The sequence below is a fragment of the Camelus dromedarius genome, chromosome 27, assembly GCF_036321535.1.
Source record: "Camelus dromedarius isolate mCamDro1 chromosome 27, mCamDro1.pat, whole genome shotgun sequence".
NCBI lineage: Eukaryota > Metazoa > Chordata > Mammalia > Artiodactyla > Camelidae > Camelus > Camelus dromedarius.
Genome location: NC_087462.1, coordinates 724149 through 741375, shown reverse-complemented (window position 1 = coordinate 741375; position 17227 = coordinate 724149). Strand labels below are relative to the sequence as shown.

General features: G+C 62.4%; 2 protein-coding genes across 4 annotated transcripts; both read right to left on the bottom strand.

Moving 5' to 3' along the window:
* Positions 1–300: 300 nt before the first annotated feature.
* Positions 301–2883, bottom strand: FAM174C (family with sequence similarity 174 member C). Its single transcript, XM_031438179.2, has 3 exons — positions 2581–2883; positions 1342–1458; positions 301–659 (listed from the first exon to the last, which is right to left on the bottom strand). Coding segments are annotated over exons 1-3 (402 nt in total). The 5' UTR covers positions 2865–2883; the 3' UTR covers positions 301–658.
* On the bottom strand, positions 301–8523 carry CIRBP (cold inducible RNA binding protein). 3 transcript variants are annotated; one of them, XR_010378047.1, is made up of 10 exons: positions 8366–8523; positions 7203–7314; positions 7014–7120; positions 6787–6925; positions 6619–6700; positions 4013–4145; positions 3716–3859; positions 3393–3471; positions 1342–1458; positions 301–659 (listed from the first exon to the last, which is right to left on the bottom strand). XR_010378047.1 is itself a non-coding variant. In XM_031438162.2 (7 exons), the coding sequence occupies exons 2-7, from the start codon at positions 7306–7308 to the stop codon at positions 4141–4143; spliced, it is 510 nt and encodes a 169-aa protein (XP_031294022.1). In that variant the 5' UTR covers positions 7309–7314; positions 8366–8523; the 3' UTR covers positions 4011–4140. The 3 variants fall into 3 exon arrangements, 2 of the variants coding, with proteins under 2 accessions (XP_031294022.1, XP_031294021.1); XM_031438162.2 differs by lacking the exons at positions 301–659; positions 1342–1458; positions 3393–3471; positions 3716–3859 and adding an exon at positions 6468–6538 and having other exon boundaries at positions 4011–4145; XM_031438161.2 differs by lacking the exons at positions 301–659; positions 1342–1458; positions 3393–3471; positions 3716–3859; positions 4013–4145 and adding exons at positions 4635–6097; positions 6468–6538 and having other exon boundaries at positions 8366–8522.
* Positions 8524–17227: the final 8704 nt, after the last annotated feature.

Sequence of the window (17227 nt, the reverse complement as noted above, 5' to 3'; positions counted from 1 at the left end):
GCTGCAGGAAGCATGGAGTGGGTGGCCCTTGAGCAGGGGCTTTGATGGATGAAGAGTTGTTCTCTCTAGGCCCAGAGGCAATGACTGGCAAGGCCTTTTTCCAGGTAAGTAGGTGTAGGTCTCCCCCATCTCTCCATCCACTTCCCGGGATTCCTCACCGGACCCTCTGGACAGCTGGGCATGGGGCCAGGTGGTCACAGGTGAGACAAATGAGGCCCACAGAGAGCCCATGTCTGTTGCCCACCCCTCGCCCGGGAGTCAGGACACTGGATCTGGCCCACTGCGGAGTGGGGTACCAGCTACAGAAGCACTGCCGCCTTTATTGTCCCCAGCCGGGGGTGAGGTGCTCCCAGGGCTACCAGGCCTCAGCTTGGGGCTGCCAGGTCCCCAGTGGAAAGGGCAATCGGCACCAGTCACAATCTGGCCCGGCGATCTCAAGAGTCCAGGGTGGGGCTGCCAGGGCCCCTCTGGCTTCCACCCGGGATCCTGGGCGGTCTCATCTTGTTGGAGGGCCAAAGCAGCTTCGGGAGGGCCGGGCAGGTCCCACACAAGCTCTCTGGGCCGGCAGAAGCGGTGGGGTGTTCCCAGCACTGCGAGCAGGCCCTGTCTCTTATCCTTCCCCCGGGGCCACTGGAAATGCCGCTTCCTGGCCTGAGTATCTGAAAGAGAGGGGTAGGTAAGAAGGAGGGAGTGGAGAGCTCCCCTGCTCCGCCCCTACCTCGCTGTGCCTGAGATGCAGGTGGTGAGCAGACCTCTGACCTGTTCGGCCCCCACCCCCAGCCTGACTGCCCACCTTGGGAGAAAAAGGGTCCTCTAGCCAGGAGAGATGGAGACCAGAGTGGTTCCCAGACAATACTCACGCCTCCCTTGGCAGGGGGCTTGGGAAGTTAGAATTGTCCCCTGATCTCCTGGCTTCTGTGTCCAACATGTTGGGGTTAAACAGGCCATCACTCTCTGCTCAGGCCCCATTGCTGGCCCTGTGCCCAGTGGCTCCTGTTTCACCTCAGCGGTCAGCCCTTTTTCTCTGCTTCTTCCTCTGCCTGGGATGCTCTTCCCAGGGCAGGGGCCATGGAGAGAGACAACCCCACTTGGTAGCACCCTGCAGTCAATCCTCCGTCTGACACTGATCGTGGACTTCAGGGCCAGGCCCATCTTAAGGAAGTGGGAAGCTGAAGCCAGATGCGGCCACACAGCCTGCGACTGCAGAGCCGGCACTCACTCCAGGCCTGGCCACCGCTGGGTGCTGGTTATGTTGAGGACCTCAGTCACCTTCCTGATTCTCTGGCCTGCGCCCCTGCCCCCCAGGAGCCCCTAAAGGTGTGGGGAGGAGGGCTGCTCTACCATCTCAGGTTCCTTGTTTCAAAGACCGTCTCCTCATCACTGTCCAGCGAGGCCACATCAGTGGGATCCTCCGTGTTGGCCAGGAGCCCGTACCTCCTCCGCTGCGGTTTTCTCAACCTGGAAGTAGGTTCAGGATTGCTCAGTGGCCCTCTCGAGGTTCCTCCTGGGAGCTGCTGACACCCTGCCCTGCACTCCGCCTTCTCCCATGGCCCTCTCGTTGTCCAGTCGTCCAGCTCTCAGCCTTCTTTGCTCCACCCCTCAAAGCCTGGCTGTGAACCACCTTGGTCTAACTGCACTTCTCATAAAGCTCACAATCATTATCAGTTGCTCTACAGCAACAGCAGGTGGTGGACACCTCCAGGGGCAGGGCCCTGGGTCGGGGGTGGGCAGAAGCCCCTGGGCTAGGACCCCTCCAGGGAGGTGTTATTACCCCGTTTCATTGACTAGAAGGCAGATTCTCGGAGAGAGGGTTTGCCAGAGACATGGAACTGAGAACTGTCTCAGGCAGAAGCCCTGGTTCCCAACCCCAACCAGGGAAAGCAGCGGGGACTCTCTGGGAGACGCAGCAAGTGCTCGGAGGAGAGAGAGCACTGTACACCCACAGCAGAGTCAACGTAGGATACAGAGAGCCCCTTTAGAGCATGAGGTCTGGACATGGTCAGCTGTGTGTGACAAAGGCTCTCTGGAGGTCAGCCCCGGAGAGGACGCCAAACAGGAAGGTTAGGGGCCTTAAGTGGGGGCCACGGGCCTGCACCAGGCCGGACGTGTACCGCGGGGAAGGCAAGAGGGTCCTCAGCTCTTGGGGAGAGCACAGGCGGACCTAAAAACTGATGATCACAGCCAACTATGGGCTGAAAAAGCAGGAGAAGCAAGGAGCGGGGGCGGGCTCCGGTCTGGCCCTGGCCTCCTCTAGCTGGGCTGTGGGAAGGATGCAGTCTGGGTAGGCCGGGGTCACAGACCCAACTTGTGCTGGTGGGGCTGAGTAAACCTCAGAGGGTCCCGGGAATCCTCGGGGCCCGCAGGCCCCCACAGCCCCCCACAGCCCCCAGCGCTGCGTCCTGGAAACCGGCAACAGCATCCACGGGTTATGAAACGGCGGCCCTCACGTCACTGCCCGACCTCACCCGCCGGCCACGTGACGACGATGCACCGCGCCGGAGGCGGGGTTCTCGCGCCCCACCACGTGCGGCGCGAGGCGTGCGCTGATTGGCCGCGCAGCGCGGCGTGCGCCTCACGCACCTGAACGCCCGGATGAGGAAGTAGAGCAAGGCCAGGCCGATGAGGCCCGTGACCACGAACAAGGAGCGCAGAAGCGGCGAGCCCGGCGAGCCCGGCGGCCGCGGGTGTGTGCTGTTGTGCGGCGCGCCGGGGTGGCTCCAGTTCGTCGCGGCGCGCAGCGGCAACAGTGTGGCCTGCGCGGTGCTCAGCAACGGGGGCGTGGCCTCCTCGGTTCCGCGCAGCAGCGTCGGCAGCAGCAGCGCCGGCAGCAGCAGGAGCCGCGGCGGCAGCACGCGCGGCCCCATGGCCCGGCGGAAGCGGTGGCTGCGCCCCGCCCAAGCGACCGGCTGTCACTCACTTCCGCGGAGATGGTGCCAGCCAATGGCCCGCGGGGGCGGGGCCGGGCGCCCGGAAACGTCCGTCCGGCCCCGCCCCCGCCCGGCCCAGGAGCGCCCCCCAGTGCCCCGCCCCCCGCGCGCCCAGCCGCGGGCGGGTCACAAGAGCCGGGCTCCCGGCTACAGACGGCCGACGGGCTGCAAGCAGCCGGCGCTTCCCGCTGAATGCCCCCGCCCCACGGGAACGCCCAAAGGTGGCGGAGGCCGCGAGGGAGGAGCGGGCACGACCGTGCCCTGCAACCGCCCTCCTCTCTGGGCCCTGGGAACTCTTGTGGTCCCGCCCCCACTCGCCGTGGGCTGCGGGGACACCAGCACGGTGGCCCGCTGCCTCTGCCCCTCCCTGAGGGCCATCTCATGGCCCTGCTAGGACTGGAGGTAATGGGCCCAGAGCTCAGTCCCACGCTGTGCACCCCAAGACCAGGACAGGAGGCGACGAACCTGGGAAGCAAGGTCGGCTCCGTAGGCGGCAAAGAGGAAGGTGCCGGGGGATCACTCGGCCAAGAGCTCGACCTGGACCCTGGGAGAGACATGTGCTCAACTCGGATGGGGGGGGGGTTCTGGGGACCACCTCTTCCTCAGCTCAGGCTGACCATGTCCCTCAGACCCCCCAAGGGGACAATGAAGTGACCACGTGGTCTTCCTGGTTTGGATCCAGCTCAAGCCCTGAAGAGCCTTTCTCCAGGGATTCTCCCCCCTGCCCCCCTCCCCCCGCCTCCACAGCCTCACCCTACACCAGACTCAAGAATACTGGGTGGACACACCATCCCTTTATTTAAATGCGACTTCCACATTTGTCTTGTCACACTCAAGGGTGGGCGAAGACTGGCCACCATGTGAGCACCATACACCCGTCTTCCTGGAGCACCTTGAAGCCCCGCACCCCAACCTTGCCGGTGAAGCACCTGCTGGAAAGAGGAGAGGTGAAGGGAGAAAAGGGCTGGCTCCAGCGGGAGGCACACACCTGCCCCCACCAGGGGCACAGCAGGGCAGGCAGCCAGGAGAGAACCCACCACAAGGGCCAGGTACCGCCAGGGCCCAAGGGCCACACGAGCACTTACAGGGGTCAGGCCGCAAGGGCAGGCAGCTGAGCCTCCAGCTCTCTCTCCCAGGTGACATCCCTCCTGGGACAGTGACCCCAGGTCATTGCTGCTCTTGGGCCACCCTTCCGAGTTGCACCAGCTTCTGTTCAACCTGCCAAAACAGAGGAGTGTTAACCCCGACACCCTTGCTGAGCTCACAGCTGCCCCTCCCCATCTCCCCCAACACCGGCCACAGCTCCTAGGAGGGTCTCAAGCTAGTCACTGGAGCCAACCCGAGAGCCCCTGCCACAGGCCAGCATGGGCCTGTGCCTTTCAGATGGGCCAGCCACCTTCCACTCTTAAGCAGGGCCAGCTACCACTCAGGATGGAGCTGCTCAGAACTGGTGTGGGCACTGAGGGAAAACTCATGGAGGCAACAGACATGAGAGAGCTAGTCAGGAATGGGACTTAAAGAGGTCTGGAAAAGACGGTCAATTGACAATTGACGAACAAAAAAATTCAAAAGACAAGGTGTTCATTAGGTGGTCTGCAACCCTGCTTACAGATCGAACCTACTGGAGAGGCACAACTTCCCGGGCCGTTCGCCTGGCCACAGGTGGGGGAGGGCGAACGGCTGGGAATGCCTTTAGCTCTAGCTTGATTAAAAAAAAAAAAAGAAAAAAAGGAAAATGGAAAAGCAAAAAACAGTCAAAGGAACATTCCCCAGGTACGTGACTTTCAAATGAGCTCTTGACAGGAGGGATGCGGACGAGCAAAAGGAGTTACCTCGAGTTACAGGACTATCTCCACAAATGAGCTAGCCCAGGGAGCAGCTTGCATCTCAGAGGTTTCTGTTGGGCGCACAACACTTCTGTCCTCCGAGGGGCTGCAGCTTCCATAGGCTAGCAGAGAACGCTTGGAACTTGTAAAGCAACAGTAAAGCTAGCTAATGAGCCAGTCGGTCAGTCCGTAGTCACCCAGGGACACTGCCTGCATCTGCTCTCCGGCCTGCTTCTAGACTAAGGTGCTCTGGGTCAGCGTCAGGCGCCCCCATGTCCACCATCCCTGCTAAGCTGCCCACCCCATCGAGCCCTCCAGCTGCCACTGCCAGAAGCCTCCCGGGGCTGCCCTGGCGTCCGAGCAGCCCGCTCCCGTTACCCACCTGCTCACCTAACTGGAGCGGGTGGCAGTCTGCTGTCACGGGGGCCCGGCCAGGGGCACTGACTCTGCCTTCCCTGTCTAGCTCTTGGCAGCCTTGGGCGGGACCGGCAGGCCTAGTCCTCAAGCTGCCCTCTCTGTTCAGGCCTGCCTGCCTTGAGCCCGCAGCAGGGAGCGTGTTGTGTAATCAAAGGGAGATGGTCAGAGCGAGGTTCATTCAGATGGTCTTTTAATCGGCTTCGTGAAGCCAAAGAGAATTGCATACAAGAATTCCTCAACCACTTCAAATACAACATGGATGGGATATGCATACGTCTTCCAGTAAAAAGGACGGTATAAATAAACGTTTTCAAGAACCTCTCGGAGACGTCTGCAAGTCTACCGTGGGTCACACAGCACAGGTGGGCACACGGGCCGGGCCGAGCTGCCCAGCTCTGCCACTGCCACCGGGACGGTCCTACCACCCACACTCAGAAACGTGACACGGAGTTGGAAAAAAGCCACAGCGTGCTCAGCTTCTGACAGAGCGGATTCACAGTCGGATCTCTCTCAAAGAGAAGTGACTTGGGGCACCCACTTCATGGGGCCGACCAACCAAAAAGAGAAACAAGGCAACGAATCAAAAACAAAGCAAAACCCACACAACCCCTGATGACTTTCTACAACTCACGGCTCGTGGTAAAAAGGTGAAAGTGAGATCTGGAGTGCTTTTCAAAACGTTTTGCAAACTTTTAAAAACAGACAACGCCTCCTTAAAAAGAAAAGTGTAGTGATGAGGCCATGGGGGGGTCAGAAGCAGTCAGGCTGTGTTCGACAAGATCGGAACTGATTAAGACTACAGAAGTGGGGACAAGGAGGTGTGTTCACTACACCATTAACGATTCAGCGCAGCTCCCACAATCTTTAAATATACAGCCATTGGAAGGACGATCTTGAGCAGGAAGGATTTTTACTCGTTGTGTGTAGCTGAGAACAAGAAGCAGGCACAGTGTAAAGGCACTGAAGCACGCAACCAGACCAGCATTCCATGCCCGGGCCCAGACCTGGGGGCTTGGCCCTGCGGCCTCGGGAGCGACCACCCCCCCCACAGCCAAGGGCGGCGGGCGGCGGGCCCACATGCACGTGTGCGGCCTGCTCTGTGGGCCCTCGCTCTCCCTTTCCTTCTTGGTCAGTCTGGTGTTGTCTTTACGTTTTGTGATAGAAACGGCTGCTAACACAGACCCAAGAGGGCAGTCTCGTGCCTTGCGGGCAAGCACAGCGACAAGGTCTGACCGCTGCTCGCAGAGGGCACCAGGCTCACCGAGCCCCCACCGCAGGCCCTTGGAGCGCCACCTACCGTAACTGTCGTAGCTGTCTCTGTAGGAGCCCCCTGCGCTCCGGTCACCGTAGCCACCACCCTGACTCCGGCTGCAGGAAGGACACATGTGGGCCGGTGCCAGCGTCTGCACAGGAGCCCGCCCGCGCCCGGAGCAGGCCCGCGCCCTCACCTGCTGTAGTAGTCTCTGGAGCCTCCGTAGCCACCACTCCTGGCCTCGAACCGGCCCCCGCCATAGCCTCGGTCCCCTCCCCCTATGGACAGGGGCGGGAAGGAGCAGTGAGTGTCAGCTTCCACAGCAGTGCCCAACCCCAACCCCAACCCTGCCAGCGACACTCACCTCTGGAGAACCCACGGCCCCGGCCTCGGCTCCCACGGAAGAAGCCCCGGGCCCCAGCAGAGCCACCTCGGTACCCACGGGAGCGGCTATCAGATGACTTGCCGGCCTGGTCAACCCGGATCTGCCGCCCATCCACAGACTGCAGGCCAGAAGTTGACACCATCAGCCTCTGCACCTCCCACCCTCCACCTGCAACCCCCACCTCTGGACCCCCGGCTGCCCCTCACCTTCCCATTCATGGCCATCATGGCGTCCTTGGCATCGTCGATGTTCTCAAAGGTAACAAACCCAAAGCCCCTGGACCGCTGGGTCTCCCTGTCTTTCACGACCACCACTGTGCAGGGGAGAGGTCTGCAGTCAGCACCCAGCCCTCCCGGGAGCAGCCCCGCCTGGCCACAGTCTGGTGCAAGCCTCACCTTCTGAGATCTGTCCATATTTTGAGAAGACCTGCTCCAGCGACTGCTCGTTGGTGTCAAAACTCAGCCCTCCGATGAAAAGCTTGCCTTCGTCTGATGATGCCATGGTGGCCTGTGGCAAACACCATTGAAATCCTGAGGTCCTGCTGGGGCTCAAGACTCACCCCTCTCTACTTCACTCTAAACGATATATGCTCCTGGGGGACACAATGGAAAAGTACTTTTCTGCTCCTTAACCATCCCCAGCCTACACCCAGAACTTAATTCAAATAAGCCCTTAATTCCTTTATCATCTCAGGCCCTTGCCCTTTTTCTGTGCTTGGGCCAACTCTGTCCCCCTAAGACTGGGGGCTCCCTGAGGGGTGGGGCCACACCGCGGTTCTGAGCGCGGTTCCTCAGTGCTGCCCTGGCTGTGGAGCCCCAAAACTCCAGCCAGGATGCGCCCTCATGGGACGTTTAGGGTTGGACCCTGAAGGAAGTCATTGGCTACCAACGCCACAGGCTGAGCGAACCTTGGTTTCTGTCCTTTGCAAACAAGGGGCAAACCCCTAACCTGGCCACGGGGGCGCGGGGTGGCGAAGTGCTTGGTCCACTGTAGGGCGCTGTGCAGGGTGGCCGAGGACTGGACGCTGGGATGTCAATGCGGGGCGGGCATGTGGGGAGGGTGCTTAGACTGACCCCTGACGGGCTAGAAGGCCTCCGCCTAATGGCTCCGAAACACAGGCCAAAAGACGACCTGCAGCCGCGCAAATCGGACCCACACTTGGGGCGCGGGGAGTGGGTGGCACCAGGACTGTGCTGCCCTCGCACGACTTCAACGGGAAAGCGGGGAGGAGCCCCGGTCCCGCCCCGCGCATGCGCTCCGCGCCCCGCCATCCGGGGACCCGGCGCTCCCGCCATTTCGCTGGGCGCAGCCTCACGCTCCGGGCCGCCATTTTGCGGCAGCGCCCCGCTCATGGCGGGCCTGGCCCCCGAGACGCCCTCCGGCCGCGGCTCGGCCGGGCCTCTGCTACCCCTCACCACCGGCGGGGCAGACACCACCCCGGGCCCGCCCCGGCGCCGCCCCCGCCCAGGGGCGTGCCGCCGCCGCCCCGCCTCGTCCGGCCGGTCGCAGGCCGCCCGCCGCCCCGGGCCCGTGGAGCCGGTGCCGCCAGGGCCCTCACCACTGAGTTGGGCAGGTCCCTGGCGCAGGCGGGAAGACGGCGCAGCACAACGAGCCGAGCTTCCTAACGCGCGAGTGATGGGGGGGGTGCCCCGCGCCCAGCCTTATGTACGCCACCGCCGGGCTCCGCCTCCGTGCCCGCCTCTCTCTCTGCGCCAGCCAATCCGCGGCCCTGGAGTTCATGGTTGTGCCTCATATTCATAAGCTGGGAGGCTGGGCCTACACTGGCCCCGCCCCCTCCGGCGCGAGGGCGCCGGGCGCAGTGACTGGCGGAGACTCGCGGAATCCGCAATCTCCCGATTGCGAGCGGGAACGGGGCCGCAGCGCGGCGGGGGCGGGGCTGACCCACTTCTATGTGCCGGCCCCGGGCCAGTGGCGGGGAACAAAGGGCTCACGCAGCTGTTGCCAGGGGCCAGAGCCTTTTGGGAACCCTCCAGGGGTCACTGGAGCCCCGACCTTCGCTGTGCGCCAACAGTTGCCGATATATACCGACCTCACTCAGGTCCCCATACCACCTAAGACCCAGTTTTCAGACACCCCAAATTATCTGAACCCTGACATCAGTCCTTATATACTTGCCAACATAACCGACACCCCAGAACTCCCAGAACCCCAACGCTTCTGAATACACCTCACGCGGTCTGCCCCAAAGCCCACCCAGACCCTAACACTGAGACAGCTCCATTTCTGTGGACCTCAACATTCACCATGATCCCAATTCTTCCTACTTAACAACTTTGGGGCACCCCAACTTCACCCAACCCAGTTTGCCTACAAATTCCAGCCTGCATCCACACCTAACTCCCATCCCAACCTTGACTTTGCTTGCCTGGTGCCATGCCCACATCCCAACACTCACCTAGCCAGACACTTGTGCATCCCAGCACTAGACCACAGGCTGACCTTGACCTGGGCTCTCAGACCCACCATTGGGCTCAGCCCTCTTATCCTAACATTCAGCTCAGCCTCTCCTCTCCGCCCCAGCCCCCCTTCCCTTTACCACATCCTCCAGTGCCCCGAGCAGCACACTGTTCTGCTCACCCAGAACCCACCCACTGCCCATGGGGTATCAGTACCACTCAGCTCCTCTCCCTGCATGTTTTTGCTTTTGGGGGTTCTGGAGACCTCTGCTATCAGGAGAACCAGCTTTTCAGACATCCTCACCGCCAAGGCTGCTGCTGCGGATCCCCAAGGCCACCTTATGGGTGCCCCTCTTGTGGCCACTACTTTCCTACTTGCCCAGGCCTTGGCTCATGTTACCTTCTGTGGCCCTGGACCCTTCCATGGGGTGGAATAAGCTAGCTCAGACCCAAGAAAGCCCTGCCCTAGAAAGTCTTCAAAGGGCAGACCCTCTGCATAAGTTAGGGAGATTTGAGAACAGAGACCCCACTTTGCTGCTCACTCCAGAAAAGTTCCAGGCCTCAGACTTGCTGCCACACTCGGGTGGGTCTAGCTGACTGATGCAGTCGGGGTGTGGGCATGGACACTGTCTCCTGCGACAAGGTCCCTGGGACCCCCACCTTTGGCTCAGGACCCCCTCCCCTAGGCAGGAGCTCATGACTCACTGCACCTTGTCCCTCTACGCCATAGCCCCCACCCCCGTACAGCTCCCGTCAGCAGCAGCCTGCTGCTGCATCAGCCACTCACGCAGGGCGCTTATTAAAAGGAGCAGAGAGAACCAGCACGCAGCTCCCCTTCCCGCTGGCACCCACGGCGCGGCCTGGGACGAGGCACGCACGGCCCAGGGAGTAGCCCCGCCGCCACCTTCTGTTCTGCTCTTCCAGCAGAGTCAGGTCGGCGGCTCCTGACGCTGGTTCAGGCCTGGCGTTCCCTGCAGTCACGGGGTCCCACCATCACTCTTTGCCCCCCACCCTCACTATTCTGTGGTTCGTAGTCTGTCTTCTCCTGGTTTTGTGCAGTGCCCTGGTTCATTCACTCATTCCACCAGTACACCGTAACTAGGCGTTTACTTACTATAAGCCTGTTGCTGGGTACCAGCCTCCATGGGAACCCAGGACTGTCTGGGTTCCCATCATGGTGTGGATCTATACCTGTGGATACCTGTCCCCACGTACTCCTGGACCAGGCATTCTGTGGGAACTGTGTACTTGCATCTCAGGTGTGTTTCCTGTATCCGTATCTGTGTTTCTGTAGTTACCTACGTCTGGGTGTCCCGGTGACTCAGTGTGTAACCAGGACATTGTGTCCGCGGGGTGGGGGGGGTGGGCTCTCAGGAGCCTGGGATCACTTCTTTCCCTGGCGCTGCCGCAGGGCCACACACTCTCCCGACGGACACAAGAGAGCGCTGCAGCCCCGCTGTCAACCTGGCCGGGGTCTCCCGGTTCCGCCCCGCGGTCCAGCAGCCGGCGGGGTCGAGCGCACCAGAGTGGGAGGGAGTCCCCGTTCCGCCCCCAGGCCCGCCCCTGTGCCACTGGGGTGGCTGTGGGAGGAGGGGACTCAAAATAGCCGAGGGCGGGGGCGAGGCTGCTATTCGAAGCCCGGACGCGCGGGGCACGCCGCCTGCCCGGCGGGACGGGGATTAGGCTGGAGGTCCCCGTCTGCGCCCTCACAAGACGCCCTTCCCCAGGAACCCGCTGAAGATCCCCGGGCTGGGCGCCCCGCCCTTTCGCTCGCCGGCGTTGCCCGGGAGACGGGAGTGGGGCCGTCTGGCTCCCGCACCGCCCCCTCCGTCCTCCCCGCAGGGTCCGGCCCGCCGGACGCCGGATCCTCCCCCGACCCTAGCTAATGACCGGGCGGGGAGGCGGTAATGAGCGTCTGGGCCCGGGACGGGCGTGGCCGGGATGAAAGGCGCGTGGGGGGCACCCCGGGGCCGCGTAATTACCGCCCCCTCCCGGCCAGCCAGGCGGGGGCCGGGACCGTGCACCTGGCGGCCGCCCGGCTGGGGGCGCGGAAGTGGGACCTTCCTGGCAGAGACTCCAGCCCGCCTGCCTGGCCCAGATCCCGGGGCCCAGAGCCAGAAAGGGGGAAGCGGGGACTGGATGTGTGTGCACGTTGCCAGGTGTGGTGCGCATGTGTGCCCGTGGGCAGGGACTCGTAGGTACAGACGCGCAGAAACAAGGATTCCGGGGACCATGCTTGTGTGGACATGAAAGTGGGGCTGTGTGCACGTGCACAAGGGTGGGGAAGTGTGTACACGGAACACACATGTATGTGCGTGCGCAAGCTGGTGTGGAGATGTGCGTGTGTGTGTACACATGGAAACACTTTTGCACAGTGCCTTATGTGCAAGAACACAGGAGGCTGTGTGTAGACCCCAAGGTGTGTGCATAACTGGGATGTGGGATAGCTGGGAACAGGGCTGGGTGTGCATGACTCCTGGGACCAGGACTCACAGATCATATGTGCCCATGGCTGGCAGCATGACTCATGTCCCTGGGGTGGGCACATGCCATGTGCTGTGTCATGGGCCTCCTAGGGCAGAGGGGAGATACAGCAGGCCAGAAGCCAAGAGGAAGAGTTAAAATACTTCCACATTGTCCACATGCGTGAGTCCACCATCTGAGATCCCTAAGAGGCCCCAGGTGGCTGCCAACTGTGAGCACCCCAGAGTCAGCTGCCTGCACCCTGACCTCAGTTTCTCCCCTGTTCCTAGAAGGTGGTCTTTTTGGTGGAGCATGGGGGGGCACCTGGATGGAGCTGTCTGTGACTCCTGACCCAGGTGTGTGGAGACTGCCTCTTCTGCTCCTGTCCGGGTCTCCATCCCAGGGGTGCAAAGGCCAGGCTGGTGACTGCAGTCCCCACCAACCACAGGTGTGGAGTGGGACTCCTGGAAACACCCAGGAGGCATATGCATTGTGTACCTGCAGCCCACCTGTGCCTGGGAAGGCGGCCTGTGGGAGCCACAGGCCTGTCCCATTTTCTTTTTCCATATTTCAAGGATACCTGGATGGTGACCCCCCCTACTGGGGAAAACTGGGGCACCAGCCGGGTTACAATTGCACAGCCAAGCAATCACACACCAAGAACCAAATTCAGGCATAGAACACCTTTCGGGTATCGGTGAAATGCCAGAGCTTGTGCAGGAACAGAGACCCCTGCATGCTCACGGAAACCCCAAGGCTTGCCTCGGTGGGGACTGGAGATGAAACCCACTGGGTTTCTGAGACTGGGGAAGGGCTGAGGTCCACAGCCCCACCCCCCAGGGGCAGGAGGAGCTGATCCCCACTGATGCCCTGTCCACTCAAGTGACCTTGGCCCTGCACCCAGGCTCCCTACAGGCACAAAGAGGAGCAGAAGTACCCCTGACTGGGGCTGTGACATCTCTGTGGCAACACTGGAGTGGCAGTCATGGAGAGGATCCTCTCTTGGGGCAGCTGCTAGGGGCTCCAGGGAAAGACCTCTGCGCGAAGTGGGGGGGGGGGGTCCGGGCACCACACACAGCAGTAGCCCACAACTCACACGTGGGCACAGCCTAGCCCCTGGAACCCAAGCAGGCAGACACAGGTGCCCAGCTGGGCAGGTAGGGGGTGTCCAGGCTCCTCTCTAGGCCTCAGGTGCGTCCTCTGAGAAGTGGGCAGAGCAGCAGCACTTCCTGGGTTCAGCGAGGGTGACCAGAGGGCAGCCAGTGACCAGAGCACAGCACAGAGGGGCTCCTGGGCCTTGGCCTTTCGCTTCTTTCTCAGGGGCTCAGGACACGCAGAAAACTGTCTCTTATGCATGAGGAAGCCTCACTTCTTCTGAGGGCGCCCACACCCCAGCACCTGTCCTGCCTGGTCTGGCGCTGCTCGGGGGCCCGCAGGCTGGAGGGTGTGTGGGCAGCGTCCGCAGCTGGAGCGCCTGCGTGCTGGGGGGCCGCTGCTGCCTCGGCCGAGCCCGTCGCCGAGGGTCTGAGTTCTGGCTGCCTGGTGTAACCTTCAATTTTGTGGTTTTCCTAAGGGAGGTCTTGGCCCAGGGTGAGAGCGGGTGACTGTTCCTTCTGAGGGTCACACGGTTGATTGCGGTTGTGGTACCAAAGTGTGGGTTGGGACGGGCTTGGGGGGATGTGGGCTGTTGCGGGCGGGGGCCCCTGCGTTGCAGAGCCGGGGCCTGTCACTCAGGCGAGACCAGCATGTACCCGGTGGCTGGGGAGGGTGTGCTATGCGTTTGAGTGTGGGGCGGCCGAGGGGACTGGTCTGGATCTGGTGGCCGCAAGGGGCCCTGTGTGCGCGTCTGGGTTGTGCCGATTCTCTGGGAGGTCTGTGGGTAGCGTCTGGGCTGTGGGGTGTGTGCGGTGCAGTTGCAGACAGCTGTCTCAGGCCCCCAACTCCGCCTGCCTGCTCTGCCTGCCGGCGACCGCCTCCCGCAACCCTGTGGGGAAGGCCCCGCCCACATTCCAGAGTAGTTAGGGGGTGCCCTCCCTGCCCCCCCCCCCCGCACACTCCTGACCTCTGACTCCGGCTCAATCCCATTCCCTGCATCCTGGGCACCCAAGGCAGCAGCAGCTGGCTCCTGAGAGGGGCGGCGAGGCGGAGGTGGAGGCTGGAATGTGTGCGGGCGGGGCGGTGAGGGAGGAGGCCCCAGAGAGGGGGCGGAAGTGGGGGAGGGGCCGGGAGGAGGAGATGGTGGGACACAATCAGGACAAAAATAGAGGGAGACCGCTAGCGAGAGATGGAGACCCAGACAGAAATGTAGACAGGAAAGCAAAAAGGAGAAACTGAACGAGGAAAAGAGAATTCAGAGGGAAGAGAGATAGGGGCAGAGAAGGATGGAGACAGAGGGGCAGACATGGGTAGGGGGGAAGAGAGGCCCCTAGCCGAGGACAGAGGCCCACTTTTGAAAGGGCAGTCTCCCTTCCGGGGAAGGGCCCCAGGTGACAGCAGCTCCACCCCCACCTGCAGGCTGGGCTGCTCACCTGCCCCCGGTGACACCAGAGGCTGCCCGTCCTCTGCCCTCCCTAGTCTGGGCGGCCGTGGGTAGGGCTGGAGCGGAGACTCCTGGGTGGGGCCCCAGCACTCCTGGCTGTAGCTCGGTAACTCCGGTTCCCAGGGTGCCTGCAGAAGAGGGCGGGTCCGCCAGGCCTGGCGGGAGTGGCTGTGCTGAGGCTCCGTACAGGTGCTGGGCGGTGCAGGAGCTGGCCCCAGTGGGGCACCACTCACTCGCATCTCCCTAGACGGCTCCTGGCCAGGGGCCTGGCTCCTCCCAAGCCACCCCTCACTGTGTACTTTGGCTTTTCAAAACCCCGCAGCTAGCCCCAACTACCCACTTGGCCGCCACCAGGGGATTCTGGCCTGGAGCTGAAAGACATGACCCCGGTGACCTTCTCTTGCCCGCCCACAGCTGCCTCATCACCCCGGGAGCACGGCCCACCTGTGAGCCACCATCTGGATCCATGCCTTCAGTCCTGACTCCACGTATTGGCAGCCGCGCCTGTCCACACTGCCAGCGGGCGCCCTTCTGCCCCAGTCTTGCAGCTGTCTGCTAGGGTAAGGCCTAGCGGCTAACCTAGGACCAAAGGTTTTGGCTCACATCCTCCCCACCTGGCAAAGGCCACCCTGTTCACTCTGATGGCTGTCTTCTGAGTGGACTCCTGGCCACAACAAAACTGAGCCAGTCAGGCAGCCACGAGGACTTCCTGCTGCCATAATCGCCCCTGGGTCTGCGACTCTCCCAGCTCCTGGCCCAGAAACTTCCCGGTGACAGGTGCCCTTAGGGGTATCTCAGACTCCACCCCCTCCAAACCTCCGGGCTCCCTGCAGCCCCCTTGCCGACCATCTCACTGTGAACCAGAGACCTTCAGACAACGTCCCATCTGTCCCTCCCCAGTCCTCTCCGAAGCCCCATTGGAGTTCTCAGACCCCTCCTGGGATGTTCTGGCCTCTGCTCCCAACATCTGCTCCTCCTCCCCAAGCCAGACTTTGGAATCACCCCTTTCGGGTCTTTGCCTTTTGCTTTATGTCCTCCAACCTGATTTCGCAGCTGTTCCCCAAATGCACCCGCTTTCACGTCTTCAGGCGCTTTTGCACACGCCGTGCCCCCCACCTGGGGCACCATTTTCCTCTTCCTATACTTGGCAAACTCCTATTCCTTTGGCAGAGCCTTAGCCCAAGTGACTTCCTCCCGCTCCTCCCCCTGCGCTCCCCTAGCCCGGGGGTCCCGCACACGCGGTCGTGGTGAGGGGGCAGCAGGCAATGGCTGAGCGTAGAAGAGGGGCGCACGCGATCGTGCCCGTGCCAGGATCCACGTGCGGCGCCCCCGAGTACACCCCCTCTTCCGTCCGGGAGCAGCCGGCCGTCAGACCGCTTGGCGCGCCTCCCGCCCCCAAATTGCGGACGTGCGGCCAGAGGGAAGGAGCCGCACGCCTCCGCGCCGCGCCTGCGCACTCAGCTGGTCCACGCCCGAGTCCCTCCTGCGGGCGGCAGCCCCGTGAGGCTATTGGTGCGTACAGAGGAGCGAACGACCTGGCCACCAATCAGGTTTCCCCTCCCTGGGCCGTTCGACGCAGTACGGGGGCAGGCGGGGCGCCCTCCCCATGGTGACGTCAGGCCCGTTTCGCGGCGCGTTGCCATGCAAACCGCGTTTCCATCCCTGCGGGCTTCCGGGGGCCGCCCCCTCCCATTCATTTTTTTCCTTAATGGGGGAGGGGGCGGTGCAGGGCCGTCCCCGCCCCCTGTCGTTCAGCAGCCCCCGTCCTCTCAGGGACTCAGTTTATCTTTCCGTGCTGCCCACCCCCACGTGGTCTGGCCTGCTACCTCTCCGGCCGCCTGAACCCCCTCGGCTGGTCACCTCCCCGCAACCCTGCCCTCAGGGCAGGTGTGCGCACTACAGTCCCGCAGAAGGGGAGGAGGCCGATGACCGCAACCCCCACCCGGGGTGGGGTACTCCTAGAACTCAGGGGCAGGGCTATGACCCTCGGACCACCAGACTGGGCGCCAGGCATCGCCTTGAGGGGTGAGTTCCCCAGGAGCAGGACAAGCGCCCCCCGCCCTGCAGCGTGCAGACACAGCCCCTGTGATTCAGTGGGCGCCTCGGTCTACACCCTCCTTCTGCATCCCCCACCCAGCCCTCCTGTGGCCACCTGGGTCACAGCCCTGACTTCCGGGGGCCCGGCTGCGTGGGCAGGGGCTTCGACCTGAGATGTCTCACCCATGCCTACACCCTGTGGCCCTCCAGACCCGCAGGGACGTTTGCGCCTTTGAGCTTAAGATCTGAAGGGATCAGCCTGACCTGTGCAGTCTACCTTCCTGGCGTGGGCGTGCAATGATTTGGGGGTGACTGGGCGGCGGGAGGGGCAGGAGAGCCTTAGCAAGATGTGCCCAGGAAATTCCCGGGATGGCACCTGTTTTCTTCCCCCCTAGTATCCCTGGAGCTGGGGCTTGGACCACTAGAAATCAGCAGACGGGATGGTGGCAACTAATTTAACAAACACCTCAATCCTCTGGAGCAAGGAGTATTTCTCTTTGGGCCACGGTTTTCTCATCTACCAAGTGGGAGAATAATTAGTTCTGTTAGGTGGCTGTGAGGAAATACAAGTAAAATGACCTTAAGTATTGTTATGATTGTGTGTCTCTCTTCCCCACAGTGGAAGGTAGGACTCCAGAGAGGACTCACATCTGGCGGGGCCTCAGGGAGCCCTGGGCGGGAAAGGGTGGGAGATGCAGACCAGGAAAGTTCCCAGGCAGAGCAGGCGCGCTGGCTAGGGGTGTTCCTGGGTAGGGCCTGGCCTGTCACAGGCCTGGAGGGCCTGACTGTAATGGTCAGGTCTGGGGAGCGCTGGAATGCAAGGCTGGACAGGCTGGAGAGAGTCCACCCAGGACAGGAGTGGAGCCAAACCTGGAGGCCCTGGGCGCCAGCCCCAGGCCTTGGCTTGATTCTGGGCGGGCGGCTCTGGAGGCCTACCGGCATCCCCCAGGGGTGGAGCTCAAGT

Excerpts from the sequence above, each read along its gene's own strand:
- FAM174C (XM_031438179.2), bottom strand. The coding sequence starts at position 2,864 with ATGGGGCCGCGCGTGCTGCCGCCGCGGCTCCTGCTGCTGCCGGCGCTG. Across the intron at positions 1,459-2,580 it reads TTCCTCATCCGGGCGTTCAG|GTTGAGAAAACCGCAGCGGA; the intron begins GTGCGTGAGGCG and ends ACCTACTTCCAG.
- CIRBP (XM_031438161.2), bottom strand. The coding sequence starts at position 7,308 with ATGGCATCATCAGACGAAGGCAAGCTTTTCATCGGAGGGCTGAGTTTT. Across the intron at positions 6,701-6,786 it reads GGGCCGTGGGTTCTCCAGAG|GGGGAGGGGACCGAGGCTAT; the intron begins GTGAGTGTCGCT and ends CCCTGTCCATAG. Across the intron at positions 6,539-6,618 it reads TCCAGAGACTACTACAGCAG|CCGGAGTCAGGGTGGTGGCT; the intron begins GTGAGGGCGCGG and ends TCCTTCCTGCAG.